This window comes from Diospyros lotus, chromosome 9 (genome assembly GCF_014633365.1).
Source record: "Diospyros lotus cultivar Yz01 chromosome 9, ASM1463336v1, whole genome shotgun sequence".
In the NCBI taxonomy this organism is placed as follows: Eukaryota; Viridiplantae; Streptophyta; class Magnoliopsida; order Ericales; family Ebenaceae; genus Diospyros; species Diospyros lotus.
The window spans coordinates 1,281,748-1,302,852 of record NC_068346.1 but is presented as its reverse complement, the minus strand read 5'-3'; the positions used below and the strand labels follow the sequence as shown (position 1 = coordinate 1,302,852).

The 21,105-nt window shown below is 38.9% G+C and overlaps 3 protein-coding genes across 3 annotated transcripts; 2 read left to right on the top strand and 1 right to left on the bottom strand.

Moving 5' to 3' along the window:
• The first annotated feature begins 1,032 nt into the window (after positions 1–1,032).
• LOC127809768 (calcium-transporting ATPase 2, plasma membrane-type-like) lies at positions 1,033–9,210 on the top strand. Its single transcript, XM_052348826.1, has 7 exons — positions 1,033–1,600; positions 3,662–3,716; positions 3,793–5,750; positions 5,841–5,999; positions 7,068–7,239; positions 7,371–7,669; positions 8,000–9,210. Exons 1-7 carry the CDS (start codon positions 1,424–1,426, stop codon positions 8,243–8,245), a joined length of 3,066 nt encoding a protein of 1,021 aa, XP_052204786.1. The 5' UTR covers positions 1,033–1,423; the 3' UTR covers positions 8,246–9,210.
• A 709-nt stretch (positions 9,211–9,919) lies between these two features.
• On the top strand, positions 9,920–14,022 carry LOC127810388 (BTB/POZ and TAZ domain-containing protein 4). Its single transcript, XM_052349848.1, has 6 exons — positions 9,920–10,526; positions 11,635–11,907; positions 12,331–12,461; positions 12,805–13,111; positions 13,206–13,519; positions 13,881–14,022. Exons 2-6 carry the CDS (start codon positions 11,668–11,670, stop codon positions 14,005–14,007), a joined length of 1,119 nt encoding a protein of 372 aa, XP_052205808.1. The 5' UTR covers positions 9,920–10,526; positions 11,635–11,667; the 3' UTR covers positions 14,008–14,022.
• Positions 14,023–14,779: 757 nt separating this feature from the next.
• Positions 14,780–18,580, bottom strand: LOC127810387 (formin-like protein 6). Its single transcript, XM_052349847.1, has 4 exons — positions 16,955–18,580; positions 16,674–16,873; positions 15,682–15,923; positions 14,780–15,574 (listed from the first exon to the last, which is right to left on the bottom strand). The coding sequence occupies exons 1-4, from the start codon at positions 18,379–18,381 to the stop codon at positions 14,780–14,782; spliced, it is 2,664 nt and encodes an 887-aa protein (XP_052205807.1). The 5' UTR covers positions 18,382–18,580.
• Between the last annotated feature and the right edge of the window lie 2,525 nt (positions 18,581–21,105).

The following is a 21,105-nucleotide window of genomic DNA, read 5'->3' as shown; positions in this document are numbered from 1 at the left end:
ATATGTATATTGGTGCATTGGATATTTACATATCTCTTGAACTCTTCTCTTATGTTTTTTTATTAATTTGTTTTGCGAATTTCAATTTAAATATCAAATCTAATCAAGTTCTATTGTTTCTCACTCAATTACACTTAAATGGTATTATATTAATTTTTATATTTAAATTGATTTATATATATTGATGCACTTGATATTTATATATTTTTCAAAGTTAAAATTGATAAAATTTTACATTCGGTTAATATCATAAGAAAGGTTGAATGGATTGAGGATGGTGTCTATTGAAAAATATATGTTAGAATAAATTGATTGTAATAGTTTAATTATTAATTTTTCATTTTAAAATGTTAAAAGAATAAATTCAAAGTGAAATATTGTGAAATTTAAACTATTATTGTGATAATTTTAAATATTTTTATATAATAATTTTTTTTTATTTATATTCGTTATATATAATTTTATTTTTAAATTTAAAAGACCTTATATAAAATTTCGTTTAGGATCCTAAAATCTCAAAACCAATGGTAGTCATGCACTCTATAATTGCTTTCCTTTTTTTTTTATAGTTGTCCATATTTCATCTCTCCCACTTTCTCATGACGGTCACATTCGTCTTTGTCTCGTCTTCTTGTCTCTCGTTTGTTGATAGTCATTACATCCATTGCGATAGATGTAACAATGGTCGGCAAATAAAAAACAAGAAGGTGCAAGGCAAAGGTGACGAGGAGATAAAGTGATAGGAGGCATGGAAAATGGGAAAGATAAAGAGAGGCGACGGCTACGGAAAGGAAAGACAAACAATTATAAAAGACATTTCAGTCATTTTAGAGCCTCTAGTAAACTTCTCTTCACCCCCTCCCCCCCCCCCCCCCCCAGGGGCCAAAGTGCGTGACGTGCGTTAACGCGTCCCATAAAGGTATTCTACGCGTACCGCGTCGACGACGGGCCGAAAGAAAATTGAAAATTTAAAACCATTCAATTGGACATTTAATAAGGGAAGACAGTGCTTCTTTTAACACGGTTTCTGTCGTTACAGGACGGCGACTTTGACCCTGGCCTACCCTGGAATGGCAGTTCGCTAGCCGACCTGCGAGAGAGCATTTCGCCGAGTATTCGGATCCTTCCTCTCTTCTTCTTCTCGCCGTCTCCTTCTCTGGGTAGTACAGTGGTTACTTTCACGCTATTTTTGTTTCTGATTTGACGGAAATGTTGGTGAAGCTTCTTCAGCTTTCTGCGGTGTTTTAATCTTACCGAATGCAGAATTGATTTCCTAGTAGTTTCTTGTGTGTCTGCTTGTGGGCGGAGTTCGTATTTAGGTGGCTGGAGCGGTTGAATCGAATCGGAAGGGGAGCGATCTTGTGTATGAGTGAAAGGAGAAGTAGGAGGAGAAAGAAAGAAATCGGTATTTGTAGATCGGAGGATGGAGAACCTTATGAATGAGGAATTTGCGGCGGTGAAGTCGAAGCACTCGTCGGAAGAGGCGTTGCGGAGGTGGAGGGAGCTGTGTATTTTGGTGAAGAACCCCAAGCGCACGTTCAGGTACACCGCCAATCTCTCCAAGCGCAAGGAGGCTGCTGACATGCGCCTCACCATTCAGGTCCTTCGCTCTCTCCCTTTCCGTTTCTCCAACTCAATTACGCCTTTTCTTGGATGTTTTCCTACATCCCGCTTTATGAGATGGAATCAGTTGAAATTATTTGTTGTTGAAGGAAAAAATAAGATGAGAAAAAATAGAAGATGTTCCGATCCAAGAGATTTTTTAGCGGAAAATTCTAAAAGAAATTTCTATTTCTCATTGGTCTCTCAGAAGTAATTTGTTCACCTTGAATAACAAGCTAAGCATCCTATTTATAGATTAGTTTCCTTATCCATCAAGGGTAAGATTTCCTTGTCTAGTAATAATTAATAAGTGACTATGAAATAGGATTACAAACTAAACAAAAAAAACTGACATTAGGAATAAAAAATAATCTTTAAGACTAATTAGAATTTCTTGCGAAAAATTCTAACAAACCATCATCTCAATAAGAATTCCTATTAATATGCGTCCATTCTCCGACGACAACCAAGATTATTTATTATCAATAATCACCATGATCTCTATCACCAAAATCATCGTACCCCACCATAAAAGGTACAACCATTTAAGCATATATAGCATAAGATTTTCACGGTACAATGTCGAAAAATACCTTGCTGAAAAACTATAGTGCAACCCCTATGCTTGGTTTCCTTAGGAACTTTTCAGCCATCGACATCCTTTCTACCACACACCTTGCATCACCGCCAAGCCAATACTCGTGTGCAAACTTTGTGGACCCGCTTAGAAGTATCACATCCTTTTTCATGGCAAGTTTGGTGGTCTAGCGGCATGCCATGGTGATGTATCCATCTCTTAAGAGAACATTTTCATCTCCCACAAAATTGAGAGACAAACTTCCAGTGTCACAATCTTTGGAGCCATTTGCCAGACTTGCTCTACCAGATTTTTCAAAACCTTCAGGAGTTGGTTTGCCTTTCAACACATTGTGTAACCCGCATTGGATCAAGATATCATTGACTTGTATTTGCCACAAGCCAAAATTGATCTTCCCATCGAATTTTTCAAAATCAAACTTCATCATGCTTAGCCTATCCTTTGTGTACTATGCAACCGATAACCAAAGCTCTGATACCACTTGTTGAAGGAAAAAATAAGATGAGGAAAAAACACAAGATGATCCAATCTCTTTCAAACACAAAAGATTTTTATGTAGAAAACCCTAAAAGGGAAAAATCACGATCGTTAGGACGACAAAGGAAAAATATCACTATGTAGTAAAGTTTACAACTATAAAGCTCAATATTCTCTCTCTTTACCCAAGTCCCAATTACACCAAATTCTTATCTCTCACTGGTCTCTCACAAGTGTTTTGCTCACTTTGAATAACAAGCCAAACATCTTATTTATAGACTAGTTTCCTTGTTTGTCAAGGCTAAGGTTTCTTTGCCTAGCAACAATTAACAACTAACTATAAAATAGGATTACAAACTAAACAAAAAATCAATATTAGGAATAAGAAATAATCTTCAAGACTAATTAGGATTTCTCGCTGAAAATCCTAACATTTGTATTAGCATTGGAAACTAGTATGTGCTCTAGTTAGAGGACGTGGCAGCATCCGTCGAGCGGCAAAATTACTTGGGTTGAGTTGCTCAAGAAAGAGTTGACAAATTGCAGTTTGAGTTTTAACAGAAATTCCTACCCTTATAACAAAATCCATGTAAAGAAACTTAAAGTAATTGAAGTAGGGAATACTTCCTGGCTCAACCTTTTTCTTAACAGTGTTTTGGCCTTTTTTGGCAGCATTTCTGTCCTAATTGATACATGGAATAGAAAGAACAAATTTTCTACGAGCAAGACTTCATTCAACATTCAAGGTCACTTAATTTTTAATGAACATCAATCTTCAGAATGTTTGAACACTGGAAATGACTAGAGTTCATCCTCTACTACTGATAAATTATTGTTATTCTTGAAATTTCTTGCTCAACACTTGGTCCCTAGCTTTATCTGCTTGCTACCAAAGTTGAATTCTAACCACGGTCCAGGAGTTACCACGGTGCAGAGTAACTTATAACCAGGTGTCTGACTTTCTTTTGTCTTGTGTAACTATAGAAGAAGCTCAAAATTGCAGTTCTGGTTTCCAAAGCTGCCATTAATTTTGTCAAAGGTGAGGTTATTCTCAAATTTAGTCAAATACTTCAAGGAGAAATGGTTGCCAAAAATCCTTATTAATATGTCTGCAGGCGCCCCAGTGAAACCAATAGAGGAGTACGTTGTTCCTGAGGAAGTCAAAGCTGCGGGTTTTAACATTTGCGCTGATGAGGTGGGATCTGTTGTTGAGGGCCGTGATCTTGAAAAGCTTAAATCTCATGGTGGTGTAGCTGGTATTGCTGATAAACTTGCAACATCAACCACCACGGGTCTCACTACTGATACTGCTTTGCTGAATCGGAGACAGGAGATTTTTGGAATCAATAAATTTGCCGAAAGTGAAGCCCGTAGTTTTTGGGTGTTTGTTTGGGAAGCACTTCAAGACATGACTCTCATGATCCTTGGCGTGTGTGCATTTGTCTCTTTGATAGTTGGCCTGGCAACGGAAGGATGGCCAAAGGGGGCTCAGGATGGCCTGGGAATTGTTGCAAGCATTTTGCTGGTTGTATTTGTCACGGCAATAAGTGATTATCGGCAATCCTTACAGTTTAGGGATTTGGACAAAGAGAAGAAGAAAATTGCCATTCAAGTTACAAGGAATGGATATCGACAAAAGATGTCAATATATGATCTCTTACCTGGTGATATTGTACATCTTTGTATTGGGGACCAAGTCCCTGCAGATGGACTCTTTCTTTCTGGATTTTCTGTTGTTGTTGATGAATCAAGTTTGACCGGAGAGAGTGAGCCAGTTATGGTAACTGCTGATAATCCATTTCTTCTCTCAGGAACTAAGGTCCAAGATGGATCATGCAAGATGTTGGTGACCACTGTCGGAATGAACACCCAATGGGGTAAGTTGATGGCTACACTTAGTGAGGGGGGAGATGATGAGACCCCACTGCAGGTTAAACTGAATGGAGTGGCAACCGTAATTGGAAAAATAGGCCTTTTCTTTGCTATTGTGACTTTTGCAGTTCTAGTGCAAAAATTGTTTGGCCGTAAACTGCAAGAGGGAACCCAGTGGAGCTGGTCTGGAGAAGATGCATTGGAAATGTTGGAATACTTTGCTGTTGCTGTCACAATTGTTGTTGTTGCAGTTCCTGAGGGGTTGCCTCTGGCTGTCACATTGAGCCTTGCCTTTGCCATGAAGAAGATGATGAATGATAAAGCTCTGGTCCGGCATTTGGCTGCTTGTGAGACAATGGGATCTGCCACTAGTATTTGTAGTGATAAAACTGGGACTCTGACGACCAACCACATGACAGTCGTGAAATCTTGCATTTGTATGAATATCAAGGAAGTCGGCAAATCAGGTAATGCTTCTATTTTGTGCTCTGAAGTCCCAGATTCAGGTTTAAAAGTTCTGTTACAATCCATATTCAATAATACTGGTGGAGAAGTTGTGGTTAACAAAGAGGGCAAGCGGGAGATATTGGGAACACCAACTGAGACTGCTTTATTAGAGTTTGGCTTATCGCTGGGCGGAGATTTTGAGTCTGAGCGAAATGCATCTAGACTTGTTAAAGTTGAGCCATTCAACTCTACGAAGAAACGGATGGGGGTGGTGTTGGAGCTTCCTGATGGAGGTCTGAGAGCTCATTGCAAGGGTGCTTCAGAACTAGTTTTAGCTGCCTGTGACAAGTTGGTTAATTCCAGTGGTGAGGTTGTTCCCCTCGATGAAGCTTCTATTAACCATCTCAAGGTCACAATAGATCAGTTTGCTAGTGAAGCTCTTCGGACTCTATGTCTTGCATATATGGATCTGGACAATGGGTTCTCTGCTGATAATCCTATCCCAGTTTCAGGATACACTTGCATAGGAATTGTTGGTATCAAAGACCCTGTTAGGCCTGGTGTGAAGGAATCAGTTGCGCTTTGTCGTTCAGCTGGTGTTACCGTTCGGATGGTTACAGGAGACAACATAAATACAGCAAAAGCTATTGCTAGGGAATGTGGAATACTTACTGATGAAGGTATTGCCATAGAAGGTCCAGATTTTCGGGAGAGGAGCCTTGAGGAATTGCTAGAGCTAATCCCCAAAATTCAGGTTCTTTTTGCATTCTCGTCTTAAGATAAGAAACATATTTTGAAAAGAGAATTCCTTTGACTTGTGGCTTATATTTTTTCATTTTTATAGGTGATGGCTCGGTCCTCGCCTCTAGACAAGCATACATTGGTAAAGCACTTGCGTACCACATTTGATGAAGTTGTTGCAGTTACTGGTGATGGAACAAATGACGCCCCAGCACTTCATGAAGCAGATATCGGACTTGCAATGGGCATTTCTGGAACTGAGGTGAGCACACTAATATGATCACACAGTGACTCACTGATTATACTGGCAGTTGGGGAAAATTTGGTTCATTATGTTAAATCACAAAATAGAGCTAGACTTGATTAAGGTTTGTGATGATATTTTGTGGAAATCACAAGGTAATATACTTGGCTGGCCATTTTGATACAGGACCTGAGGACTGAGATTCATCCTATAATTCTTTCCTAGTACTCATCCGACCTCTTTCCTTAAATTGTACCTTTCAGGATGAGTTCTTTTGTATTCATCCTATAATTCTTTCCTTGTCCTCATCCAACCTCCACCATTATACCTTTTGGAATGACTAATTTTGTTTTCGTATTTCATCCAATAATTCTTTCCTTGTACTCATCCATCCTCCACTAAAAATTGTACCTGTTGGGATGAGTACTTTTATTAACTAATTTGCATAGGGCTCACTCCCCATGAGTGTAAAATACATTTCCTTGCTGTTGTGGCAAAGCACTAAAGCCTGTTGACTGGGTCATACTTTTCAAAGTGGTAGTTAAACCTTTTACACCAGACTAACCCAAAGTTTGCTCAAGAGCTCCATATGTAAACCGGGGGCAATCTGCTAGGTTTAAAACTGGTTTTTGAGAAATGATTATTCTGTGTCACTATTGTTTCTGTCTGGTTAGGACAGTGGAAGGAAGCATTTTTGTTGAACATCTTTCTTCTTTTATATATTATCTTATTTACCTTTTTCTTTATGGTTAGTGCTTATCAGGATACGAGCACTGATGCTCATGTTTTATTTACCTTAAAAGACTTTTACAGCAGATTTGACATGTTAAGTAATTTAATTAAACATGAAGCTCCAAGCGAGGGGTTCTTTGAGCACAAAGGAGAGGTCAACCAAGACAAGGATAAATATTTTGTCTAAATATGAAGAAAGAAAATTTCAGCCTAGGTAGGGAAGGATGAGAGAATGACGAGTAAACCAATCACATCTGAAAGTGGTCATGTACTTCACATGTTGACTTCATTGCCTTGTTTATGACGTAATTTATCTTTTTGTCTAATTTTTACTAGTCTTATTCTGAATTTTAGGTTGCTAAAGAGAGTGCTGATGTCATAATTCTGGATGACAATTTCTCCACAATTGTGACTGTGGCGAAATGGGGGCGATCAGTCTATGTAAACATCCAAAAATTTGTACAATTCCAGCTGACTGTTAATGTGGTTGCACTAATTGTCAACTTCTCTTCAGCTTGTCTGACAGGTAGGCCAGCATACTTTGACTACAACTTCCGGTCAAACCTAAAAATTGTTTTCAGTTTTGTTTATAATTTTTAGGAAGGACAGAAATCACGTCTATCTATTCTTACTCTATTATGTCAAACTATGCTTTAGGGAGTGCTCCTCTCACTGCTGTTCAACTTTTGTGGGTCAACATGATTATGGACACGCTTGGAGCACTTGCACTAGCAACTGAGCCTCCTAATGAAGGATTAATGAAGCGATCCCCAGTTGGAAGGAGAGGAAATTTTATCAGTAATATTATGTGGAGGAATATCTTAGGGCAATCTCTTTATCAGCTCCTGGTAATATGGCTTCTTCAGGCAAATGGAAAAGCAATATTTGGCCTTGAAGGCAGCAATTCCGATTTGATCCTAAACACACTAATATTCAACTCATTTGTCTTCTGTCAGGTAACTCCTTAAAACTTTTTGGTAAAATGATGTTATTTATGCGGCAACTCTTGTTTAAAATAGTAGATGATCCCAGCCATGTTCAGTTTTAAAATAAGCATGTTGTTTTGAGAAGTCAACACACTGCCGTCCCATTCAATCCCATACTCTGATTGCCAATGCATGATGTGTGCAAAGGAGTCAACTACCTAACTGTTATGGTTTATGCTGGAAAATAAATGACTTGACTTATTTAAGTTTACAACTCAGTAAAAATTCCAATTAAACCAGATTTGCATTTCAATGGGAACACCATACTCACATATAAGATATTCTGATCTTATTCTGCAGGTATTCAACGAAATAAGCTCCAGAGAGATGGAAAAGATAGATGTTTTCGAGGGCATACTAGACAATTATGTTTTTGTGGCCGTTCTCGGTTGCACCGTCATTTTCCAGATCATAATCATCGAGTACCTGGGCGCATTCGCTAGCACAACACCCCTCACCTACACACAGTGGTTCGCTAGCATTTTCACCGGATTCTTAGGCATGCCTATTGCGGCAGCCGTAAAGATGATCCCTATGGATTCATGACTTCAAACAGGGGCGGATCCAGGGATGAATCTGGGACGGGCTGCCCCAGATCCATCAGTGATTTCAGCCCCCTCTCCCCTCCCAAGTAGTCCAAATTCCAGGGGGGCAGCCCGTCCCCCCCCCCCCCCCCCCCCGGGATTCCGCCCCTGACTTCAAACATGCTATTAAATAATGAACTTCAGCTTTCGTTCCAGTCCCCCTGTTCATGTCTAGCAGGACATTCCTTTATTTCTGTTTGACTAACCCAAGATTGGCGCTGACGAATTCCCTTGGTAGCTTAAAACAACTTTAGTGTTCATTTTTTGAACTCTGGATGGCAAGGGCAAGGCTGATCAGAGTATTTTCCCAGTTCAACTTGTTCTCAAATTCTTTGCCTATGCCTAGCCTCTGTTGTCCAGTGATTGAAGCTCTTTTCCTTAGTCTGTATACATGTAAATTTTAGAGATCTTGCATTAAGTTTGTTGAACGTGTCATATCCATTAGGATGCAGGGCTGACATTGTTCTCCTTCAAATACTGTCAATAGTATAGGCACTGTTTACATGTACTGTTTCCATTTTGAAAGCAATGGCTGGTTAAGTATATGCTTTAAAACTAAAAAATAAGGGCAATCTCTTGCTCTTAGCAACACACAATGAATTCTTGGCCCTATCTCGTGAATGGACAGCTAAAAGTAGATGCATTTGGAAAGTGAATGTTCAGGACTACTTTCTGTCTTCTGGTTCCTGATGAATGATGCACGGTATGGTAGCCGCCTCTAGGCTCCAGTTTTTCTATGGAAGCTATAGTATAGATTGTAATTTACCCTCAATTGTTGGCTCGGTGGTAAGAAGTTGTGTTAATGTTATTAATGTTATTTGCGATCAATGTTGGGTTCATATATAGATTTTTGTGCCTGTCCCAGTGAGACCATCAATTACTTGCTCAAAATTTTAATTCAATTGAGGTTCTCTATCTTTCATATCTTGTCTATTAGTGTCCTATTTTGTTTTGTTTTTTCAATAATCCTACCTATTTGGAAAATATTCAAAAAAAATAAATAAAATCATTAAACTATCCTTGAAGATTGATGAAACTCATTTGACCATGTGTTCCTATTAATAAATAACACGGAGATAACACACGTTTTCCAATTTTTATCTTGGAGAATTTAAATTTAACGTGTATCTCAATCTAAGTTGAGAAATAACTAAGCACGATAATATTGGAATTAAATTTTAAATAGTCCGGCTAAAATTTGACTTATCTCTTATTCGAAAAATCTAGAAATGACATTATCTCTATATAATTCACTAATTTTTTTATTTTTTGTAATAATTAAGCATAAGAGTAATGGAGAGAATTTTAGATATTCCAACTCATTTTAGCTTCGAAAATTTAAGTCAATCTCTATCTAGTATGAAATATTCACCTTCAATTTAACATAATCAAGCTTAAAAATTTCAAAGATAATTAATTCTAGGATTTTTGCCTACCTTACCTATACAAAGATAGAAAACCCTAGACAATTAATCACAAAACTCATAGTATTTTTATATATTTATTATTTATTTTAAGAATAAAAAATTATATGGAGAAAATAAATCTTGCTTATTCTTATTATAAGTGCTTGTATTTAAACTGTGATGATCAATCAAAAATACCACCTTCACTGCCATTTCATGTTCCTATCTAACCAAATGGTTCGAACTCATTCTCATGTTAAAAACATAATAATGATAAGTGATCTTCCTAGTTGGTCCAAGTTCCTAGGTCGGACTAGTTGGGAGCATCATTTCCTGTTGAGCGACACATCAAAACAGAGAGAATAAAGAATCACGGCTGAACGAAAGACGCGTGCAACGGATTGTTTGTTTTGTTTCCCTAATTCAACAGCCCAAAGAAGGAAAGAACAAACAGACAGAAGGAAAATAAAGAGGAAAATGGCGGCGCCTTTTCAGGGTTATTGATAATTTTGGCGTCGAGACTTTTAAATTCACATAGAAGACCGATTTTCTCTCCTGAAGGGAGCCGGGGTTACATTTTCCACGAACTCTTTCTCCCTTCTTCTTCTCTCTGTGATTTTTACGTCTGAACCCCAGATGTTCCCATTGGTATTGGAAGGATTATCCATTTTCCTTTTCATGTATCGTAGATGATTTCTACAGTTTAATGTAAATTCTAAATTGTGTATATAACCAATCATTTGGGCTGATCAATTTGGGAGAGGAAGATCGGGGAGGAGGTCTCATACAGCTTCGGATGTCACCATTCCTGTTTTGTCTCTCTTTTCGGCAGCAGAGGTAATGTGCTCTGTATCTATTTCTTTCTTTATCTTTGTCTCTTCCTTTTAAGATTTTCAACATATCAGAAGAGGGCTTATGAATCTGATTCATGGTTTCTGTTGATCCATTATTTAGCTACTTTTGAGTCTTTGCATATGTAGGCTTGTAGATTTTCCCAAAAGCTTATAAGTCGTTTTTTTTTTTTCTTTTTCGGTGTTATCCTAATTAAACATTACACACACACACACAAACAATCAAATCAAGAATGTCTAGAAGTGCAAGAGCATTCGCTTCTATATTGTGTGTATTTAGAGCTTGATGATGCTAATCCCCAATATGTTATTTCTGGTTAACTAGTTGCCATTTCAAAATGTCAGGTAATCTTTGTTTTTGAGTCGCACAAGATGTTGCACAGTTGTTTTTTCTTATTATGTCAAAGTTAAAAAGAAAAAATTATAGGACAAGCTAGTTTTGTTGTATATTATAGAATATTGAAAAAATAAAATACTGACGTGCGCAAAATATAAGTGTGATAGAGATACTGCATATTAAAATTAATGTGTGGTTAAATAAGAAAAAATAAAATTATAAATAAAGTTATGTATAATAACATTACTGATTACATGATTCATATTGAAAAAAAAATGTATAAAAAACGATTAATTGATCACATGAAAAAGAAAATTAATAAAAACTCTTGCATGGAGAGTGAACGAAAAGGAGCAAATACATGGCAAAAGAGGTAGTGATAGAGGAAGACTAAGAAAAATATGATATAAGACTTTTACATATAATATGAGTTGTAAGAATAAGATAGAAAATAAAATTATAGATAAAAAATGACTGACGAGTTAAATTTTATGTAACTAATATCACATAGTGAAATTAATGTTTGATATGTTAGTTTCACAAGATGCTTGGCTCTCTCTTGGGGAATTTTTCTTTGTTTTGATCCAGAGTGCAGGGTTACAAAGATACCATAAGGTCCATTTGTGTATGTTTATGCTATATCTCGTGCAACACAAAGGCAACCAAAAGATTATGAATTATTCTTGGACCATAAATCCTACAAATGTCATGGGTAGAATCCAGGAGTTAAAAATGATTTTCACTATTCTTCTTGCAGTTCGGCCAGAAGGAAAGATTACTGACTGAAACAATGGCTTGCGAGGGATCCCTTGTTATTGCCAATAATGTTTCTCCTGTTCCACCTCCCATCCCTTCTTGTCCAGAATCCTCAAAGAGGCCAGCGGCCAATGCATCATCGACAAGAGGATACAATTCTGTTTCCATGTCTGGAACAGATTTATGGGAACGTTTGTTCAATGAAAGTTACAGAGCGGATGTTGCCATTCATACCAGTAATGGTGGCATCATTTACTCCCATGCTAATATCCTGGTAAGTTTCTTCCCTTCTTCTGCACGTAATTTAATATTCATCCTATATCTCAATGATGAAATGGAGAGGGAACCTTGATAACGACAATAAGGTCACTTCCTTGTGATGGAGATGGTCATGAACTTGAGTTGTAGAAATTGCTTCCTCGTGAAAAAGCAAGAAGAAGCTGTGTAACTCTCCCTCGACTCTCTCTCAAATCTCAATAATGAAACAATACCTCATTGCCTGAGATGATCTAGAAGGCGCAGCCACAATAGAGTTGACATTTGCGTGCATTTTAAGTTTTTGAAGGACTCTACTAGCTGTATAGCTTCTCTTATAAAGCAAGCATAGTTTTTCAGAGGAAAGTCCGGGAAATATGATTGGCAGTAAATGTTGATTTGCCACCTGAATGGAATGAAGTTTAACATCTCACTGTAACAGGGCATGGTTTCTCCTGTGTTGAAAAGCATATTAACGAAATCAAGAAGGGTTGGTCGTCATCGGCCTATCTCAATTCGTGGGGTTCCACACGAGGCAGTTCGAGCTTTTGTGCGATATTTATACTCTTGCAGGTTCTTAATCCTCCCCTCTTTGCTGCAGTTGTTCTATACATCACAGGATCCTTAGTTGCACCATTTTAGTTATAGCTAGTCTAGGAAGTATATAATCTGATGCTAGAAGCCACAGAGCCATTTGTATCTATAGAGTTTGATTCTTATACCTCCCTAGCCGTTGTTAGAATTTATGTAGTGAACCCACCTAACAGTTGGCGGCCTACCCCTCTGACATGGTCATGTGGGAGGTTTAGAACCTTAAGAAGAACCGGCATTAAAGGTTGCAGCAAAATTTGTTGAATGCTAGACTGACTTAGTACTTGGCTTTAATCATTATTTTGCTTTCATACATGTGTTTTAGCTATGATCCAGATGAAATGGAGGATTTTGTGTTGCATTTGTTGGTGTTATCGCATGCTTATGCAGTCCCCCACTTGAAGCGAGCTTGTGAATGGCACTTAGAGCGGCGAATGCTTACCATAGAGAATGTAGTCGATGTCATCCAGCTTGCACTGTTGTGTGATGCCCCTCGGCTCGGCCTAATTTGCCACCGTTTGATTCTGAAGAATTTCACAGCCGTTTGCATGACCGGAGGATGGAGAGACATGAAGAACAGCCACCCAATGCTAGAAAAGGGGCTCCTGCAGTCCGTAGTTAAAGAAGGAACTGTAAAATATAGCCTCCCTGCTCTTTCTTTCATCTTTACATCCCTGCCATGACTTCATCTTGATCTTTGAAATTTGTTTTTATTTGAGTTTTTAGAGGCAAGAGGAGAGGACTAGGAAGTTGAATGAGAGAAAGATGTACTTGCAACTGTATGAGGCCATGGAAGCTCTAGTTCACATTTGCAGGGATGGGTGCAGGACGATTGGGCCACATGACAAGGCCTTGAAAGAGGATCAGGATCCTTGCAACTACTCATCTTGTAAGCAGATTGAGTTGCTGGTTCGTCACTTTGCTAGCTGCAAGATGAGAGTCCAAGGTGGTTGCATCCATTGCAACAGAATGTGGCAGCTCTTGGAATTACACTCCCACCTCTGTGCTGATTCGGATGTCTGTAAAGTTCCTCTATGCAGGTACACCCATTAATCTATTTTGTCCCATGGCCAACCCAGTGACTTGAAGTCAAATTCATTTTACTAGTTATTAGCTTATTTGTGCATTGAACTTTCTTCATTCCTTTTATTTATTCATTTTTCTATTTTTGGGTTTTTAAATCCTAGTAGCGCAAGCTGTTATAACAAGTAAAATTGTTCTTTTGTGATCGAAAGGTCATGGGATAGAGGTGTGATAACAGCCTCTTTATGAAAAATGGGAAATCCTAGACTCCCACAAAGCAAGGAGTCTCTTGTGCTGTAGAAGCCATTGAGTTTTTTCAAAAGAACATTTTGGCCTTGACTTTGGTTTCTAAAGCTGGGAAAGTTTGTGCATTTTCAGCAACTTCAAGGAGAAGAGGATGACAAAAGAGAAGAAGGATGACATTAAGTGGAGAATTTTGGTGAGGAAGATCTTGAGATCAAAGAGCATTTCTGGGGCGCCATTCTTTTCTTTGGATTCACCTTGAGAAGTTAGCCCTGCCACCCCTGGCAACACCTGGATTTTTTGGTGTAACAGAGAGTTACTTACAGATTGCTATTCATTTCCAAATTATGAAGCAAAGAATCACTTCTTTCCACCATCATCATCTCTGTGGTTTGGAGAAGTAAATATCCTGTTTGTATGCTAAAATAAATAACATGTAGCATCTACAATGTTATATCAAGATGAGTGGCATGAAAGATAGAAACATGGCCACCCAGTGCATAATGATGATAAATGGAAAGAAACCTGTTTGCAAATTATCATCAGAACTATGAATAAAAGGAAGACCACATCCTTGTATGACATCAAACTACTATATTCTTGTGCAAGGAATTTGAATGAAAAATGCTATATAACTATGATACTCCGTTGGAATGCACAGAGAGAGAGAGAGAGAGAGAGAGAGTTTTCTTGATTTGGCAATCCATGCTGGCTTGTGGAATGCTGTTACCTTGATGAGGTTTTGTGTGATTGATTGGAACTATATAGAGCTATTTGCCTTTGTTCTTTACTTATTCTGCATAAGCCCTTGATTCCCTTCCTTTCACTTTCATTCTATGTCCCTTTCCTGCTTTTGGAAGAAGCCAGGCTTTCCAAAGTGACAGGAATACTCCTATGCCATCCTCTACATAAAAGAATTAAGAATGTGAAAATACCTGTAAGATTGCTTTAGTGAGAATGGATTGGTAGTTGCAAAAGTTTTGGCCCAATGATAGTTCTCTCGAAAAATTTGGGTGCATCATATCGTGTCATCCTCATGGCGACGAGCTTCCCTCATCCGAGCTGTTATCGTGTCTCATATTGTATCTGCTGAGGACCGGTAGTGATGCAGTTGCAGCTATCCGGAAGGATCTAGCAGAACCAACCATTGTATTATCCTGCATGCTCCCCACCTCCTTGCACACATGATCCAATATGGAGAGAAAATCCCTGACAATCATGAAGATCCTGAAAGGATGGGCCTCCTCTTTAGCAGTGTCACCATGAAAATACTCGGTGACCTCTTTCACCAAGGACAATGCCTTTCTTTCAACAGCTTTGATCCTAGCAATTTCCTCTTCCGCCTCTCTAAGAAAGATTCTCATGGATTCGAAGAATTTCCCCTGAATATTTGGTTTCTCATATTGCAAAACCACTCTAACCTTCTCAAGCCCCGATGTTAGCTTCGATACATAGCTGCTCAGGACATCCGAGTCCATTCCTGCTGCTTTCTTGACATTGCCGAGTTCTCTGCTTAAACTAGAAACAACTTGCAGTCCTTGTTTCTTGAAATCCTCCTCTTTCAGTTTAGGATTCGTTTTATTAGGAAGGTTTTCAACTGTAGGATCAGAACCTGAACCCTCAGATCTGATAATCTCCTGAACCACAAAGTGGAGTAGAGTTGTCTTTCCATCTGTTCCCTTAATATCTACTAATTTCAACAGTGTGTCGAGTTTAAAAGCTCTAGCATCACCCCGGTTGGTGCCAATGTTCATTCTGTTTCCTGTCCTTAGAACAGCTTCAAGTAGTTTGAGAAATAACCGACTGTTCTTTAATTCCTCGCTCGCATCCTGTCAAATATCATACAAGATGAGCCATTTCTCAAGGGAAAAATCATTTAAGCGCTTAGGGTTTGCACAGGAAAAAAAAAAATTAAAAGACAAAGATTAGTGAGTACCTCTAGGGTTTGAAACGACTTCCTCAGATACTGTACTTCAGTGTCGAAGTTTGCTCTGTATAGCATGGCTTCAACTCTTTTAAACGCAAATGGTACGTCAAGCACAGATATTAAGAACCTCTCTGCAGACCCCAGTTTTGAGATGTCACCTTTGTAGTCTCTCAGTTTTATCTCTTCTTCTTTCGTTGGAGCCATCTTCACCAACGTTTCCAAAAGATCAGTTCCCAATCCTTCTGGGTTTCCTGTTGCACAGCCCCCCCACAAGAAGGAAAGTTGTTAGGAGAGAGGATCTTCACTATTTGGGGACGTCTTCAGTTACTTCTACTTGTTTATTTTACATCATTATTACATATTGGCATAGCATTCATAAAAATTGACAGTGTGCGTGTATCTGAAACAGCCAATGCAATTGATAATAGTCCTTCCGAAACCTTAAATAAGTCCCAAAAGGGAGCAAAACAAAACCCCTATAGAAACATAAGAATAGAACCCACTGCCCATTATATACAGAACAACCAAGTAAGTAGGCCAGGTTGCGATGGCTATGAAGTAACTAAAACAGTGGAAACAATAAAAGGATCCAAAAGGGCGACCTAGTGCACGAGGCTTCCTGCTTCACGAGGGTTGGGAGAGGGCTATATCACATTTTTTTTCTCTAAATTCAACGGCTGGCTCATAGAACATACTCACTGATGAATCAATGGCTTATCATATGAACAAATATCACATACTATCCATCTGATGAATCAATGTTCAGAGGCGTCAGATAGCATAATACGTCCATATACTGATTCAAGACAATCAGTTAGCAGAATAAGATACTAAAGTTTCGGTTAATTAGTATCTCCCAATTAGCTCATTTCCAGTCCATTTCCTTCTAATCTCCTAATCTCTGCTGAAGAGAAGAAAAGATTGTTTCATTTTGAGTGTTCATGTCTCTTCCTATAGTTGAATGAGGATTAGTGTTTCGACACAATAGACTAGTTATATACCGTCTAGAAGAGCTTCAGAGACCTCATCCCGTGTCACATTCAGCGCTCGCAATAGTATAGCTATGTTCTGTGACTTCTTTGGGTCCAAAACTCTGTTTTCTCGTTCAACTGGAGGGAGAACCTGTCTTCTACTTGCCTCTTTCGGGACTGAATTCGCAGAATTGAACCCAAAAAGAGACTCCATCATGTCCTCATTCAATCTACAAACATTCCAAATTTATCTATAAGATAACAAATTCACAGGCAATGCATCAAGCTGAATATCTACCATGAAAACTTACTGAAAGGAGCTCGATTTCAGCTGATCCCACACCGTTGCGCGATCAGAGGTTGCCCGGACTTTGTCCCAGTGCAGAGGCTTCAACTTGGGTTTTGATCCGTCTGCATCATCAGCTTCAGCCCTCTCCGAAAAACCGGCGGCTTTGCTAATTTCTTCAGCAGGCCTTGCTTTCTCAAACCCAGAGTAGGCTATGGAACTAACAATTCTAGTCTGGGGCGTCTTCAATTCTTGGGAAGCTATGGAGGAAACACTTGTTCCTGACCCTCCTAATTTCCCCCGTGGTGGAGGCGGAGGCGGAGGCGGTGGCGGCGGGAGCGGGACGTTGGTGATTGATTGGAGCCGCGCCATGTTTGGCGGGGGCGGCGGAGCTGAAAATTTTGGCCTCTTTGGAGAATACACAAAGTCTGGTTTACTGTACTGACCTTGTGCCATCGCCGGCAGTGGTGGAGGTGGCTGAGGTGGGATTAAAAACCGTGATTTGGGCGAAGTTCTCTTGGAATGAGGAATAGGGTTGGTGATGGCCAGGCCTTCGGCTCGAGGCCGTGCTACCGAGCCGGCATTATTGCCGGGAAAGCTAAGCCGTGAGCCGGGCGTGTAAGTCGGTTCCTCGCTCACCGACGAGCCCTGTGGAGTGTAAAACGCCGTTTCACGATCCTCGTCGTCCGACGACGTCATCGGCGGCGGCGAATTCATGGTTTGAATTGGCGGCTTCGGCAGCGGCGGAAGCGGCTGAAGATCGGGACTTGGCCTGTACCGATCTGATCTCTTCAACGAGCTCAATTTTCGGTAAGGCGATCCATTCGATTCATTTGTCCCATTCGGCTCGCCTTCCGAGTGTTCTCTCGACGGCTCCACCGTCCCAATGTAAAGAAAATTCGACGGCGGAGGTACTGATTCGTCCGTGAACCTCTGTGAATCGCCTCCGACGAGCTTCCGAGACTCTCCGGGATGCTTGGCCCGGTGCTTGTACAGGTAGAAAGCCAATGCCGACAACATCCCGAGAGTGACGATCCCGACCGATATGGCCACCGCCACTTTCTTGGCCGGCTTGTTCGGCTGCGTGGCAATTGGGTTCGCCACGGCGTTGCCATTCGCCGGAGGTGGCGGCGGAGGTTGTTGGGCCTGATTCGGCGCCCCCCCGTTTGGCACCTCCGGGAAGAATGGCTGGCTGGGATCCGGATACTGCGGGCTCGGCGGCGGCGGGGAGGGAGGTGGCTCTGCCGCCGGCGGGGGCTCAGAGGTGACCGGGAAAAGTGGCTGGTGGAGAATTCTTCTGGGTTGGCCTCGCTTGTTGCCGGTAATCGAATCTTGAATCGGATTTGGTGCGGAGAAGCCAGTGGTTCTACAGAATTGGTGTGAAACCAGGAAGGAAACCAACAATGATAGAATCGAAAAGTGGATCATATGATGATGATGATGAGCTCTCATTTTCTTTTCCTTTTTCTTGTCTTCTTTCTCATATGTTGTTGTTCATTTCTTTCTCTTCGCCCGCTTCGTCTTCTGGGTTTTGTTGTTTTGCAAATCCCCAATTCCAATCAGCACAGTAGAGCGAGAGAGAGACAGAGAGAGAGAGAGAGAGAGGGGCGGTGGCGAAGCTTCTTTCTGCTGCCAAGATCTGGATGGTCCTGCTCCTGCTGACGACGCCAAGCCAAAATCAGCCGCTTTTTCTTTTCCTTTTCTACTTTTTATTTACTTCTTTCTTTCTATTTCTTTAAATTAAATAGGACTAAAATTATATTTTTCTCCTGTATTTTTAAGTTTTTTTTTTTGTGTAGTTACTTAATTTTTTATTATTTTAATTATATTCCTAAATAATATATTTTTAAGTAATTTAATCCTTATATTTTAAATAACAATTTAAATTTTCTATTATATCCCTGAATCATGTATATTTAAATTAATTGTACACCTCAAAAATATAATTAAAATAATAAAAATACAATTAGACAATATATTGGTAAGATGTGTAATTGAGTCGAAAATGTATAATTTAAGAATATAATTGAAACAACAAAAATTTAGAATTAATACAGAAAAAAGTTAAAGTATAAAAATTAAATTTTTTAAAAATATTTTATACAGAAAAGTAATTGGAATAACGAAAAAATTCGGATGACTACTCAAAAAAAATATAAAAGTGTATGAATTAAATTATGGGATTTGGTTAATTAAATATCAATATCTCATGATTTTTTTTAAATTAAAAAAAAAAGAAGATAAATTCCTAGCTCAGGAGATACCTATCTCGAGAAGCACGGGAGGATGGAAAATTTGATGCGTTCTCTTGCCAGATGTTAATATTTTATTAATTAATTATAATATTTAACACTTTAACTCAATTAGAATTTGACAATCTACTTAAATTTTAAAAAAATATTGAGTTTTCAATCAGTATCCTTGCACACTAAACCTATTTAATCTCTCAGGATAGTTATCCTATAAATGAGCTATATTACATGTTCAAAAATTTAAATTTATGCAAGATTATGAGATCGGGTTTGCTTTCATACTAATTTATGTCTAATCAAAAGGTTAGGCTCCAGATTTTAACCCGCATGTTAGGCTGTGAATTTTAAGGTGCATTTGATTGTTAGCATAAAACTTATATAGAAATAAAATAAGTTCTAGGTAATTCAATTACTTAGAAATTATTTATATAAAATTATTAATTAAAAGTGTTTGATTATAATTTTTTTTCTATGGAATTTTCTTCTCAAACCCATCCACGTCTCCTCTCAATCTTCTCCCATCTCTCTCTCTCTCATGCCACCCCTTATCGTCGCCATTGTTGGAGAATGGAGAGATCCAGCAGCACGAGACCTGGAGAATCTGCTTTCTCCCATCACTGTCATCACTATCTTCTCCCATCGAGACCTGAAGAATAAGAAGGCGCCATAGGAAGGAGATAAGGTTGATGAGGCGTTCATCGACTAGAAGCCATCGTCGGTTGCAATGGTAAGCTTCGCTGCTCATCTCTCTCTCTCTCCATCCCAAACCCAGTTCTTTTCCCTGCCTCTCCCATCATCGTCATCACCGGTTGTAATGCCCATTGTCACTGCTGCCATCTTCACCGCTACCATCGTTGTAACACCCCACCTCGCCAAACGTGTCACTATAAGGGTATTTCTGGAAAACTTTTTTTTCCAAGTTCATTACGAGTAGTAATTTCAAGAACAATCTTCACATGCAGATAATGAATCCCAAGAATCCCAACCTTACCCGTTTAACTAATAAGATCAATAATCTTAAAATGAGACATATTATAACGTAACGAATACATTAACATCAATACCGTGGCCTACCACAGGTTTATACAAGGTGTTCCAACATTGAAACACTTATTACAAAATTACCAAATGATAATAATATTATCATACTACCGTTCATACACAATCAAAATACATGCTAAAGCTTCCAAAATGATACAATGACTAGCAAGCTAAATACCGTTAACCCTCAACTGGCCACGTCCTTGCCCTCGTAATAGTCCCTGGCTGAAACGTTTGAATGTTCCAGGGACATAACACAGATTAGATGATAAAACATCTAAGTAATGGCATGAAATACATACGAACATGGCATATACAAACAAAACGACACATGCAACACGTATGTCTTGAGAAATCTCCTTGACATACTCAACCTCTCGTGGAAAATCCATTCTACACACTGACTGCACTCTCACCTTGCAATTAAAACATAATAAGAACAAATCATAATAAAACTTTTATATTTTTTTTTATTTTAGTGAGAGGTTTATACTCGCCAGTGTACGAGTGCAGTTGTAGTTCAAATTTAAATTTATATTTTCTGGATGAATCCAGGTCGTCCACTGAGAGATTTATTTATGGCAAAAGAAAAAGAATGTCACACACACGCACACGCATTTGGACAAATTGGCAACAAGGTTTTTTTATGAGTTTTTTTTAGACAACAGATACTAGAAAATAAAGTAAGGCAGAAATTGAAATAAACATTAAACGTAAAAATATGAATTTGGATAGTGCTTGAGTTAAAACAATTTCAGTACCAACCCGTTGATTCCCAAATTTTAGCATAAAAAATTAGCAACATTAATTTAATTTTAGATATGAGGGTTTGTTATTAAATGCAATTAGAGATGATGATAGTTCTAGGTTAAGCAATCCCCAT

Coding starts and splice junctions, on each gene's coding strand:
- LOC127809768 (XM_052348826.1), top strand. CDS start 1,424: ATGGAGAACCTTATGAATGAGGAATTTGCGGCGGTGAAGTCGAAGCAC. Junction 3,717..3,792: donor TGCCATTAATTTTGTCAAAG/GTGAGGTTATTC, acceptor ATATGTCTGCAG/GCGCCCCAGTGAAACCAATA. Junction 7,670..7,999: donor ACTCATTTGTCTTCTGTCAG/GTAACTCCTTAA, acceptor CTTATTCTGCAG/GTATTCAACGAAATAAGCTC.
- LOC127810388 (XM_052349848.1), top strand. CDS start 11,668: ATGGCTTGCGAGGGATCCCTTGTTATTGCCAATAATGTTTCTCCTGTT. Junction 11,908..12,330: donor ACTCCCATGCTAATATCCTG/GTAAGTTTCTTC, acceptor TCACTGTAACAG/GGCATGGTTTCTCCTGTGTT. Junction 13,520..13,880: donor TGTAAAGTTCCTCTATGCAG/GTACACCCATTA, acceptor GTGCATTTTCAG/CAACTTCAAGGAGAAGAGGA.
- LOC127810387 (XM_052349847.1), bottom strand. CDS start 18,381: ATGAGAGCTCATCATCATCATCATATGATCCACTTTTCGATTCTATCA. Junction 16,874..16,954: donor CTGAAATCGAGCTCCTTTCA/GTAAGTTTTCAT, acceptor GAATGTTTGTAG/ATTGAATGAGGACATGATGG. Junction 15,924..16,673: donor CTCTGAAGCTCTTCTAGACG/GTATATAACTAG, acceptor GCTGTGCAACAG/GAAACCCAGAAGGATTGGGA.